The sequence below is a fragment of the Pinus tabuliformis genome, chromosome 5_1 (assembly GCF_031772625.1).
Source record: "Pinus tabuliformis cultivar Carrire ecotype Pingquan chromosome 5_1, CPIR1, whole genome shotgun sequence".
In the NCBI taxonomy this organism is placed as follows: domain Eukaryota; kingdom Viridiplantae; phylum Streptophyta; class Pinopsida; order Pinales; family Pinaceae; genus Pinus; species Pinus tabuliformis.
In genome coordinates, this window is record NC_142305.1 from 180,325,807 (window position 1) to 180,353,009 (window position 27,203).

The 27,203-nt window shown below is 31.4% G+C and overlaps 1 protein-coding gene across 1 annotated transcript; it reads left to right on the forward strand.

Annotated features, from left to right (window-relative positions):
- The first annotated feature begins 12,594 nt into the window (after positions 1 to 12,594).
- On the forward strand, positions 12,595 to 13,311 carry LOC149164015 (enoyl-CoA delta isomerase 3-like). The gene has a single exon (XM_089430843.1). The coding sequence runs from the start codon at positions 12,595 to 12,597 to the stop codon at positions 13,309 to 13,311; it is 717 nt and encodes a 238-aa protein (XP_089286969.1).
- The last annotated feature ends 13,892 nt before the right edge of the window (positions 13,312 to 27,203 follow it).

A 27,203-nucleotide genomic window follows, 5' to 3' on the forward strand; every position in this document is an offset into this window, starting at 1 on the left:
TGTAGAGTGTCTTCTACATTATAGGAGCCCTAGTTGAGTTTATTTCGAGTTGTAATTAACTAGTTCACTCTGTCTGACTTAAAGATAGTTAAACTAGTTCCAACTATTGGAGGAACTAGTGGGAGGTATAATAGTGTGGTGTTGCCTGGAGTGGAGTGTGGTGCTGCTTGCAATGATCAAATAGTAAGCTGATGATTCACTCATAAATAACTCATCCATGTCAGATATGAGAAAAACTCATTTGATAATATTGGAGTTAAGGGACAATGTACTATCAATTGCATAAGCATCCAAATTATACAGGTAGTGCATGTAGTCAGAGGAAGGCCTATGAGGATTGCGTAGTTCATATTGATGAGTTTACCTAATTAATAGGGGGCTAATTCCTTGAGGAATAACACAAGGAAATAGGGACTTGAGCAAGCAAAAAACTGGTTAATTATTGGTCTGGGCTTGTCTAGGAAGTTATGAGACAGAACGAGATAGTGCAAAGGTTGCCCAGGCTTGAGCAAAACATTGTAATCTTCTCATATTTTCGGACTAATGCAATATATAGATAGCAAGGGTTTTTAGTTGTGGCTTTCCTTAGGAAATCATTGTGAAATGTGTTGATTGAATTATTTCTCTTATATACTTCATGATTTCGCGATCGTTTAATTGTTTCCGCTTATGAGTAGAGTAGATTCAAGTCTATTGTTTTAGCATATTACAATAACCAGTTTGAATCTAAAAGGAATTTTTACAACTTCATTTTAATATAAAAGGGCATGTAAGCACTCTTGTAACTCCTCCCATAACTATTTAAAAATCCTTGTTTTCCCAAAACTACTCGTAATCTAAAGTCTTTTAAAAAAAGATAAATATTCATGAAACCATTCACAAAAAAGAGCTCCACAATTAGTCATTTTAATATATGATAAATAAAAATTTACAATCCTTGATGAGGGACCACACTATAAAGATAAGATCATAGTTTTAGACATGGCTAATTTTATCCATCACATAATGAAGAAAGCACCATAGACATAATCAATACCTCATTAGATATGACCAAAACCCACGATATTGTAACTAATAGAATCCCTTATTTAGGCAAAAGAATAGTTGTAGAGTTGAGTTCCTTATATATATGTATATAGAAGAGGTTATTGTAAACATCCTTTAAGATATTTCAGTTTTGTTTAGCTTGTTCTTCACTAAAAACAATTAGACTTCCATAAGATTCATTAATTATTTTCGAAATAAATGTTTCATATGTTCTAATCTGTAGTATCCAATATTAAAACTAGTATTTTAGTAGTCTATATAATACTTTCCATTTTAGGCATTTTGTAATCATATTTTTGCAAATTTTAGATCTTTAAAATCATATAGATACTATAAAGCCATACTCATCCCTTAAGGACTTGAAGTATCGTTTAAGTTCAATGTACTAAAAAATATTTTATATATATTAGTAATTATTGAGACACCAAGGTATGCGATTGTAATTTAAAAGCTACGAGATTCATCTTGTAATGATCACATTCACTAGATTTATGATTAAATAATGTACTTTGTACCTCCAAAGATTGATGTGGAGTGGTCTTTCTTATCAAGCATTAATTAATGAGGTTTTATAGAGACTTATCCTTGTCTTACACCCTAATATGGGGTTACATGATTATTATATATTGTATAGATTTCTATTATAATGACACATGACATATTAGTTTGGGACATGATATTTTGTATTGCTTGGTTAGCATGAGAAGCCATAAATATTCAATAATCCTTATAATAATCTTGGATTTCACAAGGGCTGGCAAGAAGGGGAGGGATTTTACTCAATCCAAAAAGGAAAAATTGTTGGAAAATATGCTTGGGGTCTCATAATAAAATCTAATAACCAAGAAAAATTATATGGCCTCTATATCAGTCTCATAATTTCCAAAGACAAAAGAATTGTGACTTAACTATTCTATGGGACTCTATGATCATCATACAACATTTGAACTCTAGCTCTTCCCCTAAGGACAATTCTCTCTCCCTTCTAATTCATAGGATTTACAACATCCTTGGTTTATTTCATTTTAAGAATTATTATCATATTCTCAAAGTTAATAACTTTGAAGCAGATCTGCACGCTATTCGTGCATGCCACTTGGAGGAATGTCAATTTGAATTGGATGGGAGTCAATTTTTTCACCCCCTTCCCTAATATCTATGGCCCCTATGGATAAAGAACTTCCCCAAAGTCTTGGGAATAAACTTGAAATCCATGTAACAAATGAAACCCTCCTCCATTATGAATCTCCCACCGATTCATGTATTGAGCCTTAACTCTATCACATGGTGCTCGCAGATAATAAAAGGCATGTAAGACATTGGGATTTAATCTCTCACACTCCTTTCCCTCCACAAGAAATAGTCATGGTGCATAAGCGTTAGAAGGTATACAAGATTTATTGTGTAAGTGTAATGATGAGAGGGTACGTCACCTATGGAGTTATAATGGGCAACCAAGGCTCATTTGGTCTCTTGATGTAGAGGGTCAATTTTCAGGCTAGATATTTTGGCTTAAGTCCTCTCTGTTAGTGTTATTTTGCATCATACCTTCTATTGGGATGGGGTCCTCATGAGGACGAGATTCTGGGGTGACCCAAAATCCAATTTCCCCAATAAATCATTCTTTAGACCTGTGGGTTATGGGCCCATGAAGCCTATTTGAAACTTCTCACAATCTCAATTGCCTTATGGGCCAATGAGTCATTCATATTTTCAAGAACTGTGCTTTGTTCGTGGAACACTGAAGGCCCTCGCGAGAAAAAACTAGGTGATGTTCTCATCATTCTTCATCCACACACGAGCCTTCTCTTCAATGTTCTTTGCCGCTGTTACTTCTGTAGGTTGCTACCGCTCCTTCCAGACACCAATGGGTCGCCGCCTTTGAGTCTGACAACAGTAGCTGCTCTGAATCGTGGGCCAGTTCCCACCAGATAAACACTTCTCTTCTTGTTCTCGTTGGGAGGTTCAATCTTCGCCCGCTTGCTAATGTTTCCTTCCTCGGAAGGAGAAACATCCATAGCCCGAGTCCTTTTCAGGGGGGGACCTTGCCGCCATAAGGAATGCAGATATAAAACCTCTTGGACTGACCCTTGCTCACGATCAGTCGTACCTCCTTGTTAATTCGTGAAGGCATGAGAAGACGCATAGCGAGTAGAAGATTGCATTCTGATGAATTCGGCTTCGGCTAAATTCGCCAACCCTAAGAGATGGATCTGTATGCGTTACCCAGACTCTATGCTCATAAGATAAATTCTCTTCAATACTTGTATATTCATTCAACATGTATTGCAGCGCAGACATAGTTTTTCTGCCAAATGCTGGCGAAACAATTCAAACAAAAAACAAAATACACAAAATGCATTTCCTTATAAATTGACAAAGACACGTTTTTAATTATTTATAAATTTGGTTACAATTTAAGGCATCTTAGCAGTAATGAATATTTCTCCAGAAACTACATTTTTCCTCTCTCACATGCACAAGGTTTTTTTCCTCCCTCTTTCTTGATTCACTAATGAATCCTTAAGTTCTTGTTATACATACATTCAGTTTTAACTGATTTTTGTAACTAAAATTAGTTCATTATCCGAATATTGTTCAAGGTTGGCCTCGTTGTCCATGTGGTTGTCCACGTGTCTTCTTTCTCTAATTTTTTTCCATTAAGGGTTCCGATGACCCTGCATCAGACTCTCGAGGTACAAAATTTATGACCTCCTGTTCATATGTGTTTCCTTAGAAATTCTACCCACTGTTTCACTTTTTCAGTGGAATCGCCTTCATGTGAGCTACAACCAAACCTCTGCAATAGCAAGTCCTCCCTGCTACCAAATGCCCTACCAAGCTTCTCTCATGAGCTTAGTCCTCTCAGCATTGCCGTGGTTCTCTTCTTTCGAACCAATTGAGCACTCATGCCCCACGTTTGCTGCAATCTTCTCAACTTGACAAAATAAATTAAAAAAAGAGTTACAAGCTTACAAATATTCAAAAAATTGTACCTCTTCCTTCTTCGCATGAAAAAACTCCTCTCCGCAGGAAATCTTTTCCCGCTCTGATACCACTTGATGAGGACGAGATTTTGGGGTGAGCCAAACTCCCATTTCCCCATTAAAATCATTCTTCAGGCCTGTGGGTTATGGGCCCATGAAGCCTATCTGAATCTTCTCACAGTCTCAATTGCCTTATGGGCCAATGGGTCATTCATATTTTCAAGAACTGTGATTTGTTCAGGAACACTAAAGGTTGTCGCCAAAACAAACCAAGTGACATTCTCATCATTCTTCATCCACACACGAGCCTTCTCTTCAAGGTTCTTTGTTGCTGTTACTTCCGCAGGTTGCTGCCGCTCCTTCCAGACACCATTGGGTCGCCGCCTTTGAGTCTGAAAACAGTAGCTACTCTGGATCCTGGGCTAGTTCCCACCAGATAAACACTTCTCTTCTTTTTCTTGTTGGGAGGTTCAATCTCTGCCCGCTTGCTAATGTTTCCTTCCTCAGAAGGAGAAACATCCACAGCGCGAGTCCTTTTTAGGGGGGGAACTTGCCGCCATAAGGAATGCAGATATAAAACCTCTTGGACTGATCCTTGCTCACGATCAAATGTACCTCCTTGTTAATTCGTGAAGGCATGAGAAGACACATAGCGAGTAGAAGATTGATTTCTGATGAATTCGGTTTCGGCTAAATTTGCCAACCCTAAGAGATAGATCTGTATGCATTACCTAGACTCTCTGCTCATTAGACAAATTCTCTTCAATACCTGTATATTCATTCATCATGTATTGGAGCGCAAACATAGTTTGTTTGCCAAATGCCGGTGAAAGAATTCAAACAAAAAACAAAATACAAAAAGACGCATTTCCTTATAAATTCACAAAGACACGTTTTTCATCATTTACAAATTTGGTTACAATGTAAGGCATCTCAGCCTTAATGAAGATTTCTCCAGAAACTACATTTTTCCCTCTCTCACATGCAGAGGGTTTTTTTTCCTCCCTCTTTTTTGATTCACTAATGAATCCTTAAGTTTTTGTTATACACACATTCAATTTTAACTGGTTTTTTAAACTAAAATTAGTTCATTAACCAAATATTGTTCAAGGTTCGCCTAGTTGTCCATGTGGTTGTCCACGTGTCTTCTTTCTCTAATTTTTTTCATTAAGGGTTCGGATGCCCCTGCATAAGGTCCCCTGGGTCAATTTTGTTAAAATATTGTAAGTCACCACATTTTGAGGAGCAGAACTTGAGTAGCACAGGTCAAATAGGAGTCAAGGGGTTTTAGGAAGGTCAAAACCCCTTATATTTTGGTATTGTTTTGAGATCTATCCATGGATTGCAGACCATGGTATTGTAATATAAAATAGTATATAAAAGGGTGTCTTAGCGAGTCTAAGGCGGTCAATTAGAGAAGTACTTGATGGATGAAATAACATTGAGTATGTAATTGTAGATCTTTCTGTGTTTTGGGCAAAGGTTCTTGCAGCTGAGTGCGCGGAGACCTTGGTAAGTCCGCAGTTGAGTGCGCGGGCCCTTTCAGCTGTGTGCTCAGGGTCTGGAAAGTTGTGTAAGGAGGATCAAAAGTAATAAAAGGATATTTGAAGCAATTTTGTGTCTATTTTTATGCACTTGTGTATTTTCTATATTTACGCGCAACTGAGTAATATTAATCTGTATTTTATCTTATTTACTCCGCAAAGATTCGGATCAATTGTTAGATGTTATTTTATGCATGATTAGATGGTTACGTGAAGTTTTTTATTTTATTTTTATGTTACAGATTTCTCAAAACCAATTACGTTTGTAAGTGCAGGTTTTCTGAAAATTACCCAGAATCTTGTTAAGTGTAACCATTGTAAATGAAATAGTCATTTTGAGAGTAAATGTTTCAATATCCATCTTTTTCTTCATTGTGGCAATATAAATGATCTATTAGAAAAATGTTGAATGCAAAAGAAGACTCAAATGATAGTTAATTATGGATGGATAAACCCTTGGAGATGGAATCTAGAAGTAAAGAAGCCGCATAAGTCCTACAATCTACTCAAGACAGAGGTAAATATAAAGTTTCCTAAAGAATTGAACAAAATTAAAAAAAAAATCTCCTACATCTTAAGTGGGGAGTTCAAAAATCAAGTGAATTGGTCTCTCCTTTTAGCTAACAAAGGGGGGAATTGATGATGAAACCAAAATTGAATTGATAATGATGATTGTCAAACTGAAAATTTCGACAACAACACAATTTTTCTGGGTAAATCAAAATTTGTCAGTGGGCAAGCGATTAGGATGCTTATTGAGAGTACATTTGTGGGAATTTTTTTTCACTTGGATGGTCACTGGACCTAAAAAAGGATAGGTAGATCCTTTTGCATTGTATCTTAACATTAGATTGAGTTGTCAAGCATTTTCATGGATGTGTCAGACTTGCAGTTGATTCGCTTCTCTTGTTTCGCTCTCTTCATATTGGGGTTTTCAGCATCCAATTTTGGCACTTTTTCACACAATGTTTTAATGAGGCTCAACTCAATAATGTCCACATGAAGACTTGGAGATGACACTAGGTTCTTACTTTGGACTTATGATTTAGGGGGGAATGCTAGCCTCATACTCACAATCCATAAGTCTTAGAATGAGTATGTTCCTAATACTTGGGAGTTTGTTGAGGTCTAGTTGGTTGAGAGATTCTCTCCAACTAGTTAGCCTCCTAGATTAGTGTCATTGATATGTTCACTCAAATGAGAGATTACATGTCCAAGATAGATGAACTATCTTGAGACTTAGCCTGATGTATTTATGTTGTATCATCATTCTTTGTATATAGACAATCAAGCTTAAATCCTTTTCCGCCATGTTTCTATCTATTGAGTTAAGTTTTTATTTTATTTAATTATCATCAATAAAACTATCATTTTGCATGGAAAAAAATTGGTGTCCACGCTTCAGCTGTCCATTATTGTTATTGATATTACAATAAATAGACATTGTCGAGTAAATATACATTGTTATAGTACCATCACTTACTAATATACTGTATCTCTAAAAAATCATGGTTTGTGTTTATTTGACACATACTCATATGATATATATTTTTAATTAAACAATTTAACTAAAAGGGAGAAAAAAACATAGCTAATTTTGAGATAAATCTCAACCTTTGATTTTATGATTATTACTATGAATATTCTAAAATATTCCATTGAGATTAAATCCGGACCATAATAATGACTGATAATTGAATTAAAATTTTGAAAGTCCTATTTCAAAATACACCCATAGGTGTAAATATTAAGTGGATAGGTGAGATTGAACTCAACTTCTTCATTTATAAATGAATAAGATTTAACTCTATGCTAAGTTTGGTAGTTAATCATTTTCTTCTATCATTGTCTATTTTGAAAGGAGTAGTTTTAAGTGTGACTTTGATTTGTGTTTTCAATGAATTCCTCCTGGATTCTTAGATCCAAAAAGTATCACTTAGAGACATGAAATAGAGGTGGAGTAGTTTTAAGTGTGACTTCGATTTGTGATTTCAATGAATTCCTCATGGATTCTTAGATCCAAAAATAAACTTGAAAACTTTCCAAAAACTCTCACTCAAAGACTTGAAATCCAAAAAGAAAACTTTCCAAAATGTATCACTTAAAGACTTGAAATATAGGTGGAGTAGTTTTAAGTGTGACTTTGATTTGTGATTTCAATGAATTCCTCTTGGATTCTTAGATCCAAAAATAAACTTGAAAACTTTCCAAAATGTCTCACTTAAAGACTTGAAATAGAGGCTCCAATTTTTTTCCGGGAACAGTAAAGTTATATAGACAAATGAAATTTAATAAATATGGTATATTCTTTGTCATTTTAACAAATAATCAATTATTTAGCTATTATTTTAGGAGTTGCCTTTAGTGACTTTTTGGACTACCTTGATTTGGGTTATTTAGATTGGTTTTTTTACTGTATATATGGATTCAATGCCCAGAAAGACCCTCATGGCACTTCGATTGTACAAGGATTATACATCAAGTTTATGATTTCAATAAATTCCTGCTTGATTTTAGAGAAATTAGACCGGAAAAAACCACAGAAAAGCTTATTAAGCTGTAAAAATTAACCAAAAAAACTTAAAAAAATATCGCTAAAGACAACTTGATTATTTTGTTTGCTTGAACAAAACACTAGCGGATACTTATAAACCTATCCCCTCAGGCTACGAAGTTTGAGGGGCTTCGAAAATTTGCATATATGGCTGAACTCTTAGATTCATCGTCATTAATACCAAATTTGCATCAGTAAGTTTCTCAACTGAGATCTTTGTGAAATCATCATTATTGGAATTCCAAACTGAGATCTTTGTGAAATCATCATTATTGGAATTCCAATAATTCCAAATTTGTATCAGTAAGCTTCTTTTGGGATCTTTGTAAAATCTTTACAATTTGGTGGTTTCTATCAGATCTATTATATAAATTTATATGGTATATGAGAACAGGGTTAGATAGGGCTCTATGATCAGGTACCTAGATCTGGATCTAGATATTGATATTACTAGTATCTTTGTAAAAGCTTTACAATTTGCTGGATTCTATCAGATTTAGGGTTATAAAACAGCTATGAGTCAGGGATCTTTATTTTATCAAAAGAAGGGAGAACGTGCTTTTGGCTTCAACCTTTCTTTTGGTACAGGCATAAGCATGTCACGTACAGGACTTAAACGTTGTCACATACAGGACTTAAGCCCTGGTGGGGATTATGTTAGCTATCCACTCACTAATTAAGCTGAACCACTCTTAACAGAAAATCCATATTTAAATTCTTTTTTTAAAACTGTAATTATTATTTATTAATCTTGATCCATCTTATAATTTATTTGATTTTTTTTAAAACGATAATTATTAATAATTATTAATTAATAATTATAAAGCTTTGATCCATCTCATAATTTATTTAGATAGTGTTTGAAATTAAGTTCTCTACGAGACTAATTTATGAAGCTTTTATCCATCTCATAATTCGTTTGTATAATGTTTAAAGTTAATATGTTTAAGAGAATAATTTAGTGGAAAAATATTGTGATTTTGAATAAGGATCACAAAATATTTAGTATTATCTTGTCATGCACATATTACTCTTCAATAACAATATTGTTGAGAAGAAAACATTTTTCAATTTTTATCAAACTTAAATAATAAACCTTTAATTATAGTGGTTTGAGTGTTAGTTGGAATGGTTTTTAAACTTCTGTTAACCATATGATAATTTGATTATCATGAGCATTTCTGCAATATCTATATAGATACATAACTCCCATCATGGTTTAAGTCTTGGAATGTTTTTTAGATTCAAATTAGAAATATGATAATTTAATTATCATGAGTATTTTTTCAATATCCATATCAAACCTAATTCTCTTTAAACACACTCAGAGAATAAGTAATGGAATAATTATTTTCACCCACTTATTGAGAATTATTATTTTTCACCGCAAAACCATAAGTGCCTTATGATTTTTTTCAATCTCAAACTTACATTTCTATGGTATCTAACAATATTTTTCTTTTGAGCTACTTGGAAATTATCAATAATAAATATTTGGTCTAAATTGTCTAGTTATATTACTTTCTCATTAATACTTATATATTCCTCGCCTTTCACACTTTACTCAAATTAATACATATATATCCCTATTTGCTTGTTATTGCCAAATCATTAAATGCAATTTAAGAAGTCATTTGGTTTAATAGTATATAGGTATTGATTTTTCTTTGTGGTTTATATCCTACACTATTTTTGAATATTCCAAAGCCAGCTATGTAAGTCATAATTTTCTTCCAATATTCAAACTATATTTGACAACAATTTTGAAAGTATATCAAGTTAGGGATCAATTCATATCCATGTAACAAACTGAAATTTACAATTGAGATAAGGTCGCTTTACAAAGTGGGGCATAATCTATAACAATTTAAATATTTTAGGAACAATACTTTAAATTTAGTTATAATATTTTTAGCACTTCATTACCTTAGTGCCATGAAACACTTTTGAAATTATTATGTCTAGTTTTAAACATGTTTTGAATGTGTTGAATATCAAATTTTAAATTCCAACTTTGTATAAAAATTGAGGTTATCCAAAATTTGGACAACTCCAAATTTTACACACAATTGGAATCCAAAAACTGATATTCAACATGAACACTAGTTTATAGACTAGAATATGTCATCATAGCTTCATTAACTTGATTTGGAACATATTAGATTCTCTGGTGTGTAATCTTCTATAACCACACATACATAGACTAATTGTTGACATTTTTTAAACCCATTTAGTTTAAATAAATTGCATAATTATTTGCTTATATATATATATGAAATGTTTTGATTTTTTTTGTTTTTGTTAGAAAAACTTATATTTTAGAGAGAATGTAAATTATATTTTGCATATACATGCAACATTTGAGAAACTCATATGGGTTATTTTTCATTATATTAACTTTGATTGAAAATGCAATAAGAAAATGTTAATTTAATTTTGTCCTTGAATTAAATTGGGAATAAAATTGTAATTCTATATTTCATAACAACTTGTATTAGTTAACTAAGTTAATTCGAATTACTTAGCTCAGTTAATTCATTTAGAGTGTCTCCTATCTCATAGGAGCCCTGATTGAGTTTATTTTGACTTGTAATAAATTAATTCAATTTAACAGAGTTAAAGTCAGTTAAACGAGGTCTCGTAGTGTGGTGTTGCCTGCACTGGAGTATGGTACTTCCTGCAGTGATTAACCAGTAAATTGATGATTCACTCATAAATAACTCATGCATGTCAGATCAAAGAAAGATCCAATTGGGATTGGAGTTTAGGGACAATGTACTATTAGTTATATAATCATCTTAATTGTAGAGGTGGTGCATGTAGTCAGAAGAAAGCCTATGAGGATTGCGCAATTCATATTGAGGAATTTCCCTAATTAATAGGGGGCTAATTCCTTGAGGAAAAAAACAAAGAAATAGGGACTTGAGCAAGCAAAAAATTGGTTAAGTATTGGTCTGGGCTTGTCTAGGAAGTTGTGAGACAAATAGAGATAGTGCAGAGGTTGTTCACGCTTGAGCAAAGCATTTAATCTTCTCATGTTTTCTGAATAATACAATATACAAATAGTAGGGGTTTTTAGCTATGGCTTTCCACATGAAATCATTGTATAATGTGTTGATTGAATTCTTTCTCTTGTATGCTTCGTGATTTCACAAAGTAGATTCAAGTCTCGCATATTACAATTAGCAATTTGAATCTAGAAGGAATTTCTACAACTTCCTTTTAATATAAAAGGGCATGTAAGCACTCCTGTAACTCCTCTCATAACTATTTAAAAATCCCAGTTTTCCCAAAACTATTTCTATAGTATTTTAAAAAACACAAATGTTTATAAAGCCATTCAAAAAAGAGAGCTCCACACTTAGTCATTATAATAGATGATAAATAAAAATTAACAATCTTTGGTGAGGGACCACACTATAAAGATGAGATCCTAGTTTTAGACATGGCTTTTTTTATCCATCACATAATGAAGAAAGCACCATAGACATAGTCAATGCATCATTATATTTGACCAAAACCCACAATATTGTAATCAATGGAATGCCTTTTTTAGATTTAAGTGTGATTTTGATTTGTGATTTCAATAAATTCCTTGTGGATTCTTAGATCCAAAAATAATCTGGAAAACTTTCGAAAAAGTCTCACTTAAAGACTTTATATAGAGAAATGAAATTTAATAAATATGATATATTCTTTGTCATCTTTACACATAATCAAATTTTTAGCTATTATTTTGGTAGTTGTCTTTAGCGACTTTTTGGACTATCTTGATTTGGGTTATTTAGATATGGATTTAGCCCCTTGAAAAACCCTCATGGCACTTGGATTGTGCAAGGATTACCCATCAAGTGTATGATTTCAATAAATTCCTGCTTAATTTTAGAGAAATTAGACCAGAAAAAATCACCGAATAAGCTGGAAAAATCCACCAGAAAAGCTTCCAAAAAATCTGACTAAAAACAACTTGATTATTTTATTTCAATTATTTTTATTAAAAATATAATTAAAAGTAAAAATAATAAAAAACTACAATCAAAGTGGAAAAGAAAATTAAAAAATATTAGAGTAATGAAAATTCACCTCGAATGGAATTAATTCACCATTTAATTTAAGCCTCTCAAGACTAAAATTTAGCCACACAACTAATTTTTTTCAAAAATCTAATCCTAATCATGATTGAATAGTTTTTTTTCATGACAGAAATAAAGTCAACACACGGAAACACCAAATCGTGAAGATTAACAATTGTAAAAAATTTCTGCGGACAGGAATTTCTATTCTATTATTTTCCGGCCAATTGCGGATTATTAGATTACGGCTTAATTTATATAGCTACATTATTAATTTATTTTTAATAACAATATAAAACCATTCAGCCTCTGCGATTGTCTTTGGGTAATCCGGTTGTCTCTTTACACTCTATTTGCAGACATAAGCGCATTGCAATCGGAGCTGAAAGATGTGCAGTCTGCAGAAGCGGGATGGCGTTTTCATACTCACTCTTTCCGGCGAAGGGGAGCATCGCTTCAACCCTCCCTTCATCGACTCCATTCTCTCGGCCTTGGCTCACGTCAACCAAAACGCCCACCTCGCCTCCGCTCTTATCACCATAAACGACGGGAAATTCTTCTCCAACGGATTTGATCTCCAATGGGTTTCTCAATTCAGCAGCAGCAAAGAGGATCGATTTCACATCCTTGAACTTAAATTCCTGCAGCTCCTCACAGCCCTCATGGAATTGAAGTTGCCGTCAATTACCGCAGTCTGCGGGCATGCTTGTGCATCGGGATTCATTTTGGCGTTAGCCCATGACTACAGATTCATGAGAAAGGACAGAGGGTTTCTCTATATGAGCGAGGTAGACGTGGGTATCGGCATTCATCCCATCGGCATGTCCATCATCAGGAACAAGGTTGATTCCCGTTACTTGACTGAAATTGTGATGGGCGGACGCAAGTACAATGCTGCCATGGCGTTCAAAGCGGGTTTGGTGGACTCTGTTCACGATAATTCTGCTGAAACCCTAGAGGCCGCCATTGATGCAGCTGTTAAGATGGGTCAGAAAAATTGGAATAAAGAGGTTTACCTGCAACTCAGGCTCTCTCTTTTCTCCGAACCTATGGAGAAACTCCGACTGGGTACCAAAGAGCGTTCTCCACTGCTTTCCCGCCTCTAATTTCTGTATCTTTAAACGTTTTTTTAAGTTTGTGAACTCCATGCGTCAATGGTTTGCTTTCCCGCCTCTAATATATGTATCTTTAAACATTTTTGAAGTTTGTGAACTCCATGCGTCAGTTGTTTGCAGTACTCAAATATTGGAAGCTGGTGATTCTTTTTTGAATGTTTAAACATCCATCCTTTGTAGTTTTATTATCCTATTTCCATTTAGACAAAGCAACTTGTTCTTATTGAATTGAGACTTTTGTGATTCATATCAAATTTTTGAAGAATTTTTTGGCGAAAATCACATGGAGAAATTTTTGTCGACGCGTTTCGAACCAACCAGTGTGGTTCATCGTCAGGACAAGTTGAATGAGCAGATTTTTCTTTCTAAATCCTCCTTGCAATGGAATATTGCATCATGGTTTCATAAGCTTAATTTGGAACTTATAATGTTTTTTGGTGTGTAATCTTCTATAACCACACATACATAGATTGAAATATGTCATCATAGCTTCATTAACTTGATTTAGAACTTATTAGATTTTTGGTGTGTAATCATCTATAACTACACATACCTAATTGTTGATATTTTTTATAAATCCATTTAGTTTAAATAATTTGTATAATTATTTGCTTTTATATTTATGAAATGTTTTGATTTTTGTTTTTGTTAGAAAAACTTATAATTTCTATTCCGAGAGAGAATGGAAATTATAGTTTGCATATACATACTACATTTGACAAACTCATACGAGTTATTTTTCATTATATTATTAACTTTTTTTTAATGTAATATATTAACTTCTTTTTAATATAAAATTTGAGAAACTCATATGGGCTATTTTTCATTATCTTAACTTCTTGAAAATGAAACAAGAAAATTCTAATTTAATTTTGTCCTTGAATTAAATTGTGAATAAAATTGTAGTTCCACATCTCATGAAAACATGTAAATAAAATTGTAATTCCACATCTCATGACAACTTGTATTAGTTAATTAAGTTATTTTGACTTAGTTCGCTCAATTAATTTAAGTTTCCACATATTATGACAACTTGTATTAGTTAACTAAGTTAATTTGACTTAGTTGGCTCAATTAATTCGAGTTGAGGGTCTAACTTAAGTCATGTAGAGTGCCTCCTACATTATAGGAGCCATGGTTGAGTTTATTTTGAGTTGTAATTAATTAATTTCATCTAACTGAGTTAAACTTAGTTAAACTAGTTCCAACTTTTGGAAGAACTAGTGAGAGGTCTAGTAGTGTGGTGTCGGTTGCAGTGGAGTGTGGAGTGTGGTGCTGAGTGTGGTGTTGCCTCTAGTGATCAACCAGTAAACTGATGATTCACTCATAAATAAGTCATGCATGTCAGATATGAGACTTAGTGGAGTGTGGAGTGTGGTGTTCAGTGTGGTGTTGCCTCCAGTGATCAACCAGTAAATTGATGATTCACTCAATTGATGATTCACTCATAAATAAGTCATGCGTGTGACTCAGTTGAGATTGGAGTTCAACCAGTAAACTGATGGTTCACTTATAAATAAGTCATGCATGTGACTCAGTTGAGATTGGAGTTTAGGGACAACGTACTATGAATTGTACAGGTGGGGCATAAAGTTAGAGGAAGTCTTATGAGGATTGCACAATTCATATTGAGGAGTTTACCTAATTAATAGGGGGTTAATTCCTTCACAAACAACACAAGGAAATAGGGACTTGACCAAGTAGAAAATTGGTTAAGTATTGGCGTGGGCTCATCTAGGAAGTAGTGAGACACATAGAGATAGTGTAGAGGTTGCTCGGGCTTGAGTAAAACATTGTAATCTTCTCATATATTCTGACTAATGCAATATATAGATAACAAGGGTTTTTAGTTGTAGATTTCGCTAGGAAATCATTGTGTAATGTGTTGATTGAATTCTTTCTCTTGTATGCTTCGTGATTTCACAATTGTTTAATTATTTCCACCGATTTCGCCGATGAGTAGAGTAGATTCAAGTCTATTGTTTTAGCATATTACAATTAGCAATTTGAATCTACAAAAAAATTATACAACTTCCTTTTAATATAAAAGGACATGTAAGCACTCTTGTAACTCCTTCCATAACTATTTAAAAACCCTTGTTTTCCCAAAATATCATAATTACCCAAAACTACCTGTAATCTATAGTCTGTTAAAAAAACATAAATGTCTATGAAACCATTCAAAAAAAGGGTTCCACAATTAGCCATTATAATATATGATAAATAAAAATTAACAATCCTTGATGAGGAACCACACTATAAAGATAAGATCATAGTTTTAGACATGGCTGATTTTATCCATCACATAATGAAGACAACACCATAGACATAGTGAGTGCATCATTAGATTTACCAAAACCCACGATATTGTACAATGCTAGAATAGTTGTAGAGTTGAGTTCCTTATATATATGTATATATAAGAGGTTATTGAAAACCTCCTCTAAGATGTTTCAGTTTTGTTTAGCTTGCTTTTCACTCAAAAGCAATTAAACTTCTATAAGATTGATTAATTATTTTCTAAATAAAAGTTTCATATGTTCTAATTTGTAGTAGCAATTTTTGAAACTAGTATTTTAGTAGTCTCTGTAATACTTCCCATTTTAGGCATTTTGTAATCATATTTTTTCAAATTTTAGTTCTTTAAAATCATATAGATACTATAAAGCCATACTCACCCCTTAAGGACTTGAAGTATCTTTCAACTTCAATGTACTAAAACATATTTTATATATATTAGTAATTATTGAGATACCAATGTATGTGATTGTAATTTAAAAGCTACGAGATTCATTTTGTAATGATCACATCCAATACTTATATACAAAAGACTCAAGGGAGCTGTACTTGAATGATTCATGAGGCATAATTGTTCTTAAGGTTTTGCAAATGTGGTGGCAAGCTAAGTGGGTTTGATTGTGGGGAAAACTCCACAGTTAAGGACGCACGCTTGAGCTAGTGGCGATATGGGATGGGTAACCTCTCAAGAAGTTCTAGTTACCAGTTGTAATCCTTGAAAGTGATGATTGACGCTATGTGATTCATTTCACTAGTTCCAATCCCACTTCTTCACCCCTGTGAGCATCACTCATGAAATGAGTGCTAAGTGGACTATTCAAAAATCATGAGAAAAAGTGGACTATTCAAAAATCATGAGAAATTAGTCAGTTACAACTACCTCTTGTGAAAATGGTCATAGATGAATGATTTATCTAAAGCAGTTGAATCAAAATGATATCTAATATAATCACCCAATACAATGAGTGCTAAGTAGAATATTAAAAAAACATAAGAAATTAGTTAGTCCTCTCATACAAATGGTCATAGATGAATGAATGACTTTCTTAAAGCAGTTGAATTCAAAAAAATGATATCTAATATAATCACCCAATGCAATGAGTGCTAAGTAGACTATTCAAAAAACATGAGAAATTAGTTAGTCCTCTCATGGAAATAGAAATGGTCATAGATGAATGAATTACATTAGACTATTCAAAAAACATGAGAAATTAGTCAGTCCTCTCATGGAAATGGAAATGGTCATAGATGAATGACTTACTTAAAGCAGTTGAATCCTGAAAAATGATATCTAATATAATGCATGAAAGCCCCTCAATAACTATATTCAAATTAAAAAAAAAAAAATATTTTAATTCAAAAATGACATTATAAAATATTATTTTTTAAATTAATGAATAAATATTATGTATAATTAGGAGCATTTATTTTATGTATGGGAAAAATATATTTAGTATATAAACTTTCCATATCTTTTAAATGAAAATTTAGATGAATCTTAGAAAGTAGTAGTTAATAACATAAATAACCAAATTCCTCTGTGATAATAACATATGTTTTTACGAACTCCTCACCCATGATATGCTATTTGTAATAATTGTTTCAATAACCAATGAAATTACTTCTGGCCAAACTATATATTAGCAATTGCACTAAATATTGCAAAGGGGAAATGCCATAAGGCAGTAGTGTAGCTAAAGTATATACTAGCAATTGCACCAAATGTTGCAAAGGGAACACCATAAGGAAATAGTGTAGAAAAGAGTAGCAATAAATTGTTACTTTTCCATGATGACAGTGAAAGTGATGCAGTAGTGTAGAAAAGAGTAGCATTAAATTGTTACTTTTCCATGATGACAGTGAAAGTGTCACCAGATGTTGGAAAAATGGTGTAAGTAGAATTTTGGATCTTAGTTAATTCTATCCTTGAATATAAACATTCATAAGGAAACGCCATAAGGTAGTAGTGTAGAAAAGAGTAGCATTAAATTGTTACTTTTCCATGATGACAGTGAAAGTGAAAGTGTCACCAAAATGGTGTATGTAGAATTTTGGATCTTAGTTACTTCTATCCTTGAATATAAACATTCATAAGGAAATGCCATAAGGCAATAGTGTAGAAAAGAGTAGCACTAAATTGTTACTTTTCCATGATGACAATGAAAGTGTCACCAGATGTTGCCAAAATGGTGTAAGTAGAAATTTGGATCTTAGTTACTTCTATCCTTGAAATGGGGTAAGTAGAATTTTGGATCTTAATTACTTCTATCCTTGAATATAAACATTCATAAGGCAGTAGTGTAGAAAAGAGTAGCATTGAATTGTGTAAAAGTGTCACCAGATGTTGCCAAAAAGGTGTAATTAGAATTTTGGATCTTAGTTACTTCTATCCTTGAATATAAGCATTCTACAAGGCAGTAGTGTAGAAAAGAGTAGCATTAAATTGTGTAAAAGTGTCACCAGATGTTTCTAAAAAGGTGTAAGTATAATTTTGGATCTTAGTTACTTCTATCCTTGAATATAAACATTTTGAGTATAACTAGTCAGCTACGATTCTCAATTTAATGAGTTCACGGTTCTCAATTTAATGAGTTCATAGTTGGTGTAAGTAGAGTTTTGGATCTTAGTTACTTCTATCATTGAATATAAACATTTTGAGTATAACTGGTCAGCTATGGTTCTCAATTTAATGAGTTCACGGTTCTCAATTTAATGAGTTCATAGTTGATGTAAGTAGAATTTTGGATCTTAGATACTTCTATCCTTGAATATAAACATTTTGAGTATAACTGGTCAACTATGGTTCTCAATTTAATGAGTTCATAGCTTCTCAATTTAATGAGTTTCAATTTAATGGAGTTCATAGTTGCTGTAAGTAGAATTTTGGATCTTAGTTACTTCTATCCTTGAATATAAAGATTTTGAGTATAACTGGTTAGCTACGGTTTGATTCTCCATTTAATGAGTTCACGGTTCTCAATTTAATGAGTTCATAGCTTCTCAATTTAATGAGTTCACGGTTCTAAATTTAATGAGTTGCTATAGGACCATCAACTTGTCCCTACAAAATATTTCTTCCAATTTAGGTAACAAATAAAATGGTGTATTTAGGAGTAACCCATACAAAAAAAGGTCCAAGACAACTTGTCCCTACAAAATATTTCTTCCAATTTATGTAACAAATAAAATGGTGTATTTAGGAGTAACCCATACCAAAAAAGGTCCAAGACAACTTTGCCCCTTCGTTACCATATTACAATTCTTACAATTCTAGTCTTTTTTCTATCCTGTTTGTGAACTTTGAAGTTCCCTTGCACCTTCTATCCTTGATTTGCACTCAAGCAACATGAGTTAAATGAAGTAAAAAAAATAGGAATTTCTATATTCAACAATTAGCTATCTCCTCCTCTTTGTAAGACAATTTCATACAAAAAAATTATCCTCCTCTTTGTAAGGCAATTTCATACAAAAAAAATTCTTCTCCTTTTTTGTAAGACAATTTCATACAAAAAATTCTAGATCAGGTCCGTGACATGGGAATGATGGAAATGAAAAGTTAAAGAAATCAAAATATAAGAGTCGCTCATATTCTCTAGCTTAAAGCCGAGAAAGACATAACTTAGCATAACTTATCAATATTAGATTTCCAATGACACATGTTGATATGAATTTTTTTCTTCAATTAATTAATGTGAGATAAGGTAATTAAGAGATCATAACTAACTTAGAAGTAAATCTTAGATTAAGAGATCATAACTAACTTAAAAGTAAATCTTGATCCTTGATCTGTAAATAATACTCTCACTAATCCAATACATTTCATAGAGATTAAATATTTATCATCCACTTAATTATTACTATTAATTAAACTAAAATTTTGAAAAACTTATTCTAAAATAAACACATCTATCTACATGATTAAAAATTAATTCTATTTAACAAATTATATTTTTCCATAAACATAATAAAAATAACTTAATTATCAAATTAAAAACATTATATTTTGCAAATAACATGAAAAAAAGACAGTTATATTAAAGTTTTGATTCTTAAATTAAATTGAATCTATTGAATATTGTAATGTATGGAAAGCATATATCTTCAGCTGGTTTGTAAAATATAATTGAAAGACAAATAGTTTATAAATATAATTTTTATATTTATCATTATCTTAATTTTTATAAAATTTAAACAATTTTTTAATTTTATATATCAATTATATTAAAAATAAAATTTAATTTCAATAACATAGTTTTATAAATTTCAATTCTATTGGTAGAGTTTAATAGAATTTTGTTATACACTCCAATTTATTTCTAAAATTTTATGAAAATACTCCTAAAATTTTATAAAAATTTAATTTAATGTAAATAAAATAATTTAAAAAATAAATAAAAAGTATGGAAAAAAAATTTAATAACATCACACAGAGAAAAACTAAAATAAATAATATAATAATTCACTTTAAAAAACAACTTTTAACGTTATATGGTCACCTCATGAATTATGAAGGATTCCAATTTAGCGTTATATTATGGACTGATAGATTGTAAAAGACTCTAAAATTAATATTATAATATATTATATGTTATTATAATATATCCTTTTTCAATAAACTATTAAAAAAAATAAATTTCAATATAATATAGTCATCTCATGAATTCTTTAAGTCGTAAGGATTGCCAATTTAATATTACATTATGACCTCATGAATTGCTAAAGATTCCCAATTTCACATCGTTATATTATGGACTCAAGATTCTAAAATTAATATTATATAATTAACTCATATATCATTATAATATATCGTTTTCCAATAAACTATTTAAAAAAAATAGTTTTTAATATAATATAGTCATCTCATGAATTCTTAAGTCGTAAGGATTGCCAATTTAAAATTATATTATGACCTCATGAATTGCTAACGATTCCCAATTTGACATTATATTATGACCTCATATATTATTATTAATATATCTTTTTTCCAGTATCAAAATTCACAACAGAATGACAACTATGGTGTCAATGTATAGATTTGGCAAAGTCTATATATAGACTTGAAATGAGTGAAAATTAAGTTGGAAAATAATGGGTATGGGATGAATAAAAGTGCTTAGTCTAAGGAGACGGAGGAGTTGGTTCAGAAAATTATGGAAATTCCGGTTATATTTAGATAAAATTTGGCAAAGATTTTTGTAAATCCAAGTTATAATTGTTAAATTTCAAAATTTTAGGTGTCTTAAACCGTTTTTTGATGGTGTTGAATCCATTTTCACCATCAAAAACACGATTCAAACACTACCTCTACAAGATTTTTTGAAATTTTTTTGCCTAAATTCCAATCACTTTTGACCGTCTAGGTAATTCCTCCGACCCCGTTAGAGGACTTCGAATAAAAGTAAATGACAGGTTTCATGAAAACCTGATTCTCAGAACAAAACGATTTAAATGTGGTATCACTTAGATGAATGGAGTATATAACAAAGGGGTGTAGTTCTCCACGATCCTTCTATGTGTCAAAAACCAAGATATAATTGCATAAGCAATGATTTGAGCAGGATCGATGGTCCACACGCCATCATGGGTTCCACAGATCTGCGTATCTAGAAAGAAATTTCGAGACATCCCTACACGCGAAACTCTATTTTCGGAAAGAAACATGGAGCACTGTGGGGTGCCCTCTGTTCGATACACAGGCAAATGAGACTCCATAGTTATTAGCACGTCACTTAAAAGTCCTTTGTCATCACCATTGCTGATCTACTGAAATGCTCCTCCTTTACTTCCTTTACTTCTTGGGCCATTTCTTTACCATTATAGTTTCTTGGGAGTTAATAACCACTTGGATATGTCGAATAATTGATTGGAGTTATTAACTGCCTGTATATGCGTGATGGAGTTAGTAACCCCCTGTATATGTGTGATGGGGTTATTAATTTGACAGTAGAAAATAGTTCTATCGTCTATCACAGAGAATGGAGGGTGCACAATCGTACACCGTGGTAGTTAAAAAAGTTGAATTCAAAGAAGAATGCCTATGACGCAATGAAACGTGTTACAATCATGTATATCGTGGTAGTTAAAAAAAATGATTTTAAAGAAGAACGCTTTGTAATGAAACATGTTAACATTTCGTCAAACACATTTTCAATGCAATACAACAAGCATACATCAAACATACATTAAATTTCACTACTTTTCACAGAAATATACATTACGCCGTAATGAAACATGTTACAATCGTATACAATGATAGTTAAAAAAATTGATTTCAAAAAAAAACGCCCGAAATATATTACAATCATAATTAAAAAATTTGATTTCAAAATTACAACATAATAAAACATGTTAACATTTGATCAAACACATTTTCAATGCAATACAACAAGCATACATCTAACAACGAACACATACAAACATACATTAAATTTGGCCACTTTTCAAAGCTAGTACTATGTGCATCAAACTTACTAATTTCGATAAAACCAGTTCCAATGAAGATGTTTATATATATATATATTAATTATTTTTAATATAATATTAAAAGAATAAGATGTTTATATATATATATATATATATATATATATATATATATTAATTATTTTTAATATAATATTAAAAGAATAAAAATTAAAAATAAGGAAAATATATAAAACTCTTAGATGTGAAATTAAATATATATATGTGAAAATATATAAAACTCTTAGATGTGAAATTAAATATATATATGTGAAAATATATAAAACTCTTAGATGTGAAATTAAATATATATATGTTTAATTTTTTTTTTTTTTTAAATTATATTAAAAATAATATATATATATATATATATATATATATATATATTTATTTATTTGATTTTCAATATATATCTTTTTAATTTTTAAATATTATATTTATATATTTATTAAAAATAATTTAAAATTTATAATAAAAAATGTATTTAAATAATTTACTATAAAATATTTATAAAATTTCGAAAAATAATTTTGATATTATATGTTATTTTCAAATTTATATAAGAAAATTAATTCTAAAAACTTCACATGATAGTTATTTCGGTTGCAATTTTACATAGATTTATTTATTTATGATGATGATGATGATGATGGTTAACTGAGACCAAACTTTGGTCTATTGGACCTAAAGAAATGAATTATTTAGTTTGATTTAAGATTTTATTCCTATGCTCAAAAAGCTTGGAGAGAAACCTCCCGAGCTCACTGTAATTTTGACAACGTAAAAGACTAGGAAGGTCAGTATTGCAACAAAGATTTTGAAACTGAGATCTAATGTGGTTGTATTCGGGGCACTCTAAGAGGAAGTGACTTTCATCCTCGATGTTCGTATTCTCACAGAGATGGCAGAACCTTTCCATCCATGGTTTTTTAGGAACTGCCCAACGACCCATTTCACTATGGAGCTCATGAGAGTTCGTTCTAATCTTGGCTATATTAATTTTCTTCTTTGAGCTAGTTAAAACAGAGAGATACTTTTGATCTTCTAGGGTGGGGTTGATGACCTCCTTATAATATCTTAATTTTCTTTTAGCTGCTAAATCTTTCTCACACGACATTTTTTCTTTGAACTTAGAAGAAACAATATTTTTAATTAATTAATGTTTTGCAATGCAACATTCTCATCGATCTCCCAATGGTTTAACCAGGCCCTGGTGTCTTTATACCAACCTCGTTTGAGCCTTAGGTGGTTTTGGCTGGAATTTAAAGCTAGATTAGGAAGTCTATGGTCTCCTACGTTATTGAGTTTGTGCTTGTACAACAGAATCCTAGTCATAGCTAGGCTCTCGATAGGGGAAAGACCCACTTCTATAAGGATAATAGGATAGGGTGTGTTTATTTTAATTTTGAGGTTATACGTTATCAAACACTTATCAATTTGCTCAATATTTCTCCAGGAGTCTCTAGAGATGCTATAACCCCAAACCTCACATCCATATAAGATAATCAGAGTGACTAAAGTTTCAAAGAGGAACTTCTTTCTATCCCACATTATGAGGTTTGTCGTTTTACAATTATTTTCAAGACCAAAATAAGCTTTCCATCCCCCATTAATACTTTTCTCAATGCTATAGTTCGAATTGAGCTTGTGATGAATATCAATTCCTAAGTACTTATAGGAATACACTTCCTCCAAGTTACTATTGTCATAAATAAAATTAGCGTAAGTGTCCTTCTTGGATTTGATAATCATAACTTTTGTTTTTTCAGTGTTAACAATCATACCCATGGTAGAGCACAAATCCGTAAGAAGTATAAGTTGCTTATCAAGATCAGAGGGGAACCTTGCGAGAATAACAATATCATCAACGTAGAGAAGAAGGATGATGACTATCCCAGCTAAGATCGTGCCAGCACATCCTGCTTCCTCTAAACAACCTTCTAGCTTGTCAATGTAAATGCGAAATAGGGTAGGGGAGAGGGGACAACCTTGTTTAACTCCAATAATACACTTAATATCTTTCGACCACCCCTCATTGCTCTTTAACTTGGCAATTACATTCTCGTATAACCTTATAGCAGTAGCTCACAATTCAAAAGGAACCTTTAGCTCTTCTAATATGTTCCAAAGGTTGTTTCTAGGAACCATATCGAATTGTTTCTAGGGTGATGTATTTATGATATCTCTGCGGTAATAATTTACGATCTCTCTGCGGTAATAATTTACGATATCTGCAGTCATAATTTACAATCTCTCTGCGGTAATAATTCAAAATCTCTCTACGGTAATAATTCACTATCTCTTTGCGGTAATAGAAAAATAATCTGGGGCACATGCGTCTGCGGTCCAGTTTGCTGATATCAGGTGACCACATTCCTTATATTTTTCTAATACATATCTGCTCATATATTTTCAAATATGAATAATTCACCAAAATTACCAAAGATTACCAAAGGTAGACCTAGCACAGTTACTCTATAGAGCCTCTATGAGTATATAGTCTCTTGAATACAAGATCCAAAAACAAATAGAAAATAAAATAATAGATCCAAAAAAATAATTAAAAATATGATTATTTTTTGTTTTAAAATGTGTTTAACATTCTCGAGAGTGTTTATAGTAAATCTCTTAAGGAAATTGGTTTAAAATAAATATCTAAATATAAAAATATAAAAATAAATGGTCATTGTTTTGTCATTGCTTAAAATCCATGTGAAATATTGATGAATGTCTTTTAAAGAAAAAAATTAAAATAAATAAAAGTGATATATTAAATTAGAGAAAAAAAATGACATAAATTTAAATTAATAAGTTTTGTTGTGTTATACTATCAACTAATACTTGATGATTTTTTAGACTCAAGAGTACACATTTGACGTTTATTTACTTTTAGAAAAGTTCTTTGCTACAAAATGGAAAAAAGTGAAACACATTAAGAAGCTTTTACCCTAAAATTAACAAAAGAAGAGCTCGATCTATTTCTTGATTGAGATATTTTCAATTGTTGAATTATCAATTAATATTTGGTTGTTGGTAGGGTTAATGATTAAAAGAACTTGATCGATCTCTTCATTCTTAGTGGATTGTTGCTTGAGAAAACACGGCCTCGATCAACATATTTTCTTTAACCACGCCATTAGTTTGATCGAGGGTTTATTAAATCCTTGATAGAGCTATTTCAAATATTACATAAATCTCTCAATCAAGCTTTTTAAGTGTTTAATGGAGCTATCAAGGGCCTAAAAAATAGAGTTTTAAGTCCTCTTTTATAGTTTTATTTGCAACACCATCTTGTAGCATGGTGAACTTAAGGAAATATTTTTCCTTAGTTGGTAGAGTTGATCACGCTAGATTCGTAAAGGAATCCCCTATCTAACAGCATATGAGTTTGAGATTTTCAAATTCATATTAAATTTTTGTTCTGGTTTCTTTTAAACCTTATGCTTGACGTTTTTTTGGACAACTTGGAAGGGGTTGAATGAAAGATCAATAACATAAATATAAAATTTAAAAAAATTCAAAAAATTGCATGTATTTTATTTACAGTCAAAAGGGTACTCTTAGTTTTTGAATTTATTTAAATAGTAGAAAAAAATCATGCATAAACAGGTATTTGAAAATGCAATTCAAATATTAATTCACCAACTTCGAAAAATAATAAAAAATATAAATTTTCATATAAAAACAAAGTTTCAATATGCATTGTTTCGTGCTCTCTATGTAGATCATGCTTATATATGCTTATATATATATATATATATATATATATATATATATATATATATATATATATATATATATATAGATGTATGTATGTATACCTTTTAGACTAAGTTATTTCGCATGAACACACACATACTTGTTAAGATGTGCGAAAAAATGCAAGAACGAGCATTTAATTCAATGGAAAATTGATAGATTATATGAAACTAATTAAAAAAAAAAATTGTTAGGAAAACAACATAATTCTCCATAAATTATTTATTTACTCTGAATTAGAATTCCCAAAGCTTATATGAATTTTGAGCGCTTCAATTTGATAAAAGAGTAGAATTTTGAAATTTCATCACCACATTTGGCCCAAAAGTGTAATATGTCTTCATGGATTCACTTGCTCCCCCCCTTAGAAGCATATTATCGCTCCTTCCACTTCAATCGACTTTATTTCTCTTTCTTCAGGATTATGTTTTCTAGGTATTGTTCCTGTACACAAGCCAAGTCCACCAATCTTGGGCTGAACAACAGCACTTGCTTCTACAGATGGTTGTGTATACCTCCAATATTGTTGAGGAGTAAATATGGGTTTTTTGGGGAGATACCCAACAATATGGACATCTTTTTAAATTCTGTGGTGTACTTCTATTCACTTTGCCCCTAATTTTTCTTGAAGTATTGCCACTAGATACATTGGTCCTCTACATACCCAATAGGGTGAAATTATGACTTTATGAGAGCTTTAAAGTCCTCCCACTTAGTCACTAGAGGATACCCCTCCAACCTCAACGTCTTTGTGTGGCTTTCCCATGAAGTTACGACCCTCTAATTTCATCTATTCAAATGAAATCTTGTGTTCCTCCTCTGTATGATCAACACAAAAATACATTTCTAATTGTTACAACTACTGATTTAGCTTCAATTTGTCAATCTTACCTTGGTATGGCTTGATATCAAACTTCTCTTCCAATTTGAATAAGAATTATGTATGGTTCATGACACTCAAATTGGTTGATTTTTTTTGGGTCATTTCTTCATATCATTCTCTATTTGTTCTCAATTCCTTGATGTCCCCTATAATTTGTCCTCTGTGTTAGCCATCTTCCTTGAATAGTCGAATGTATGTAAGAATTATTTGTTAAGAAATTAAAATATTTGATTTGAATGATTTTATTTTTTAAGTAATAAATATTTAATAGATATTTCATACTTGTCCTTAAGAACAAGTTATTAGTAACTAATTATATTAGTTGTTAATTTATATTTCTTAGGTATTTAAGTTTTAATTAGAAATTTGTTATCAAAATAGATATATATTGATTATATTGTACATATTTTGATATAAGTGAGGTATTATTAGCTTAAATAGATTTTGGTTTTATTTGTTTGATTTACTTTGCCTCGAATATCAT

What these genes read in the sequence shown, in the direction of transcription:
- LOC149164015 (XM_089430843.1), top strand. Translation starts at nt 12,595, where the DNA reads ATGTGCAGTCTGCAGAAGCGGGATGGCGTTTTCATACTCACTCTTTCC.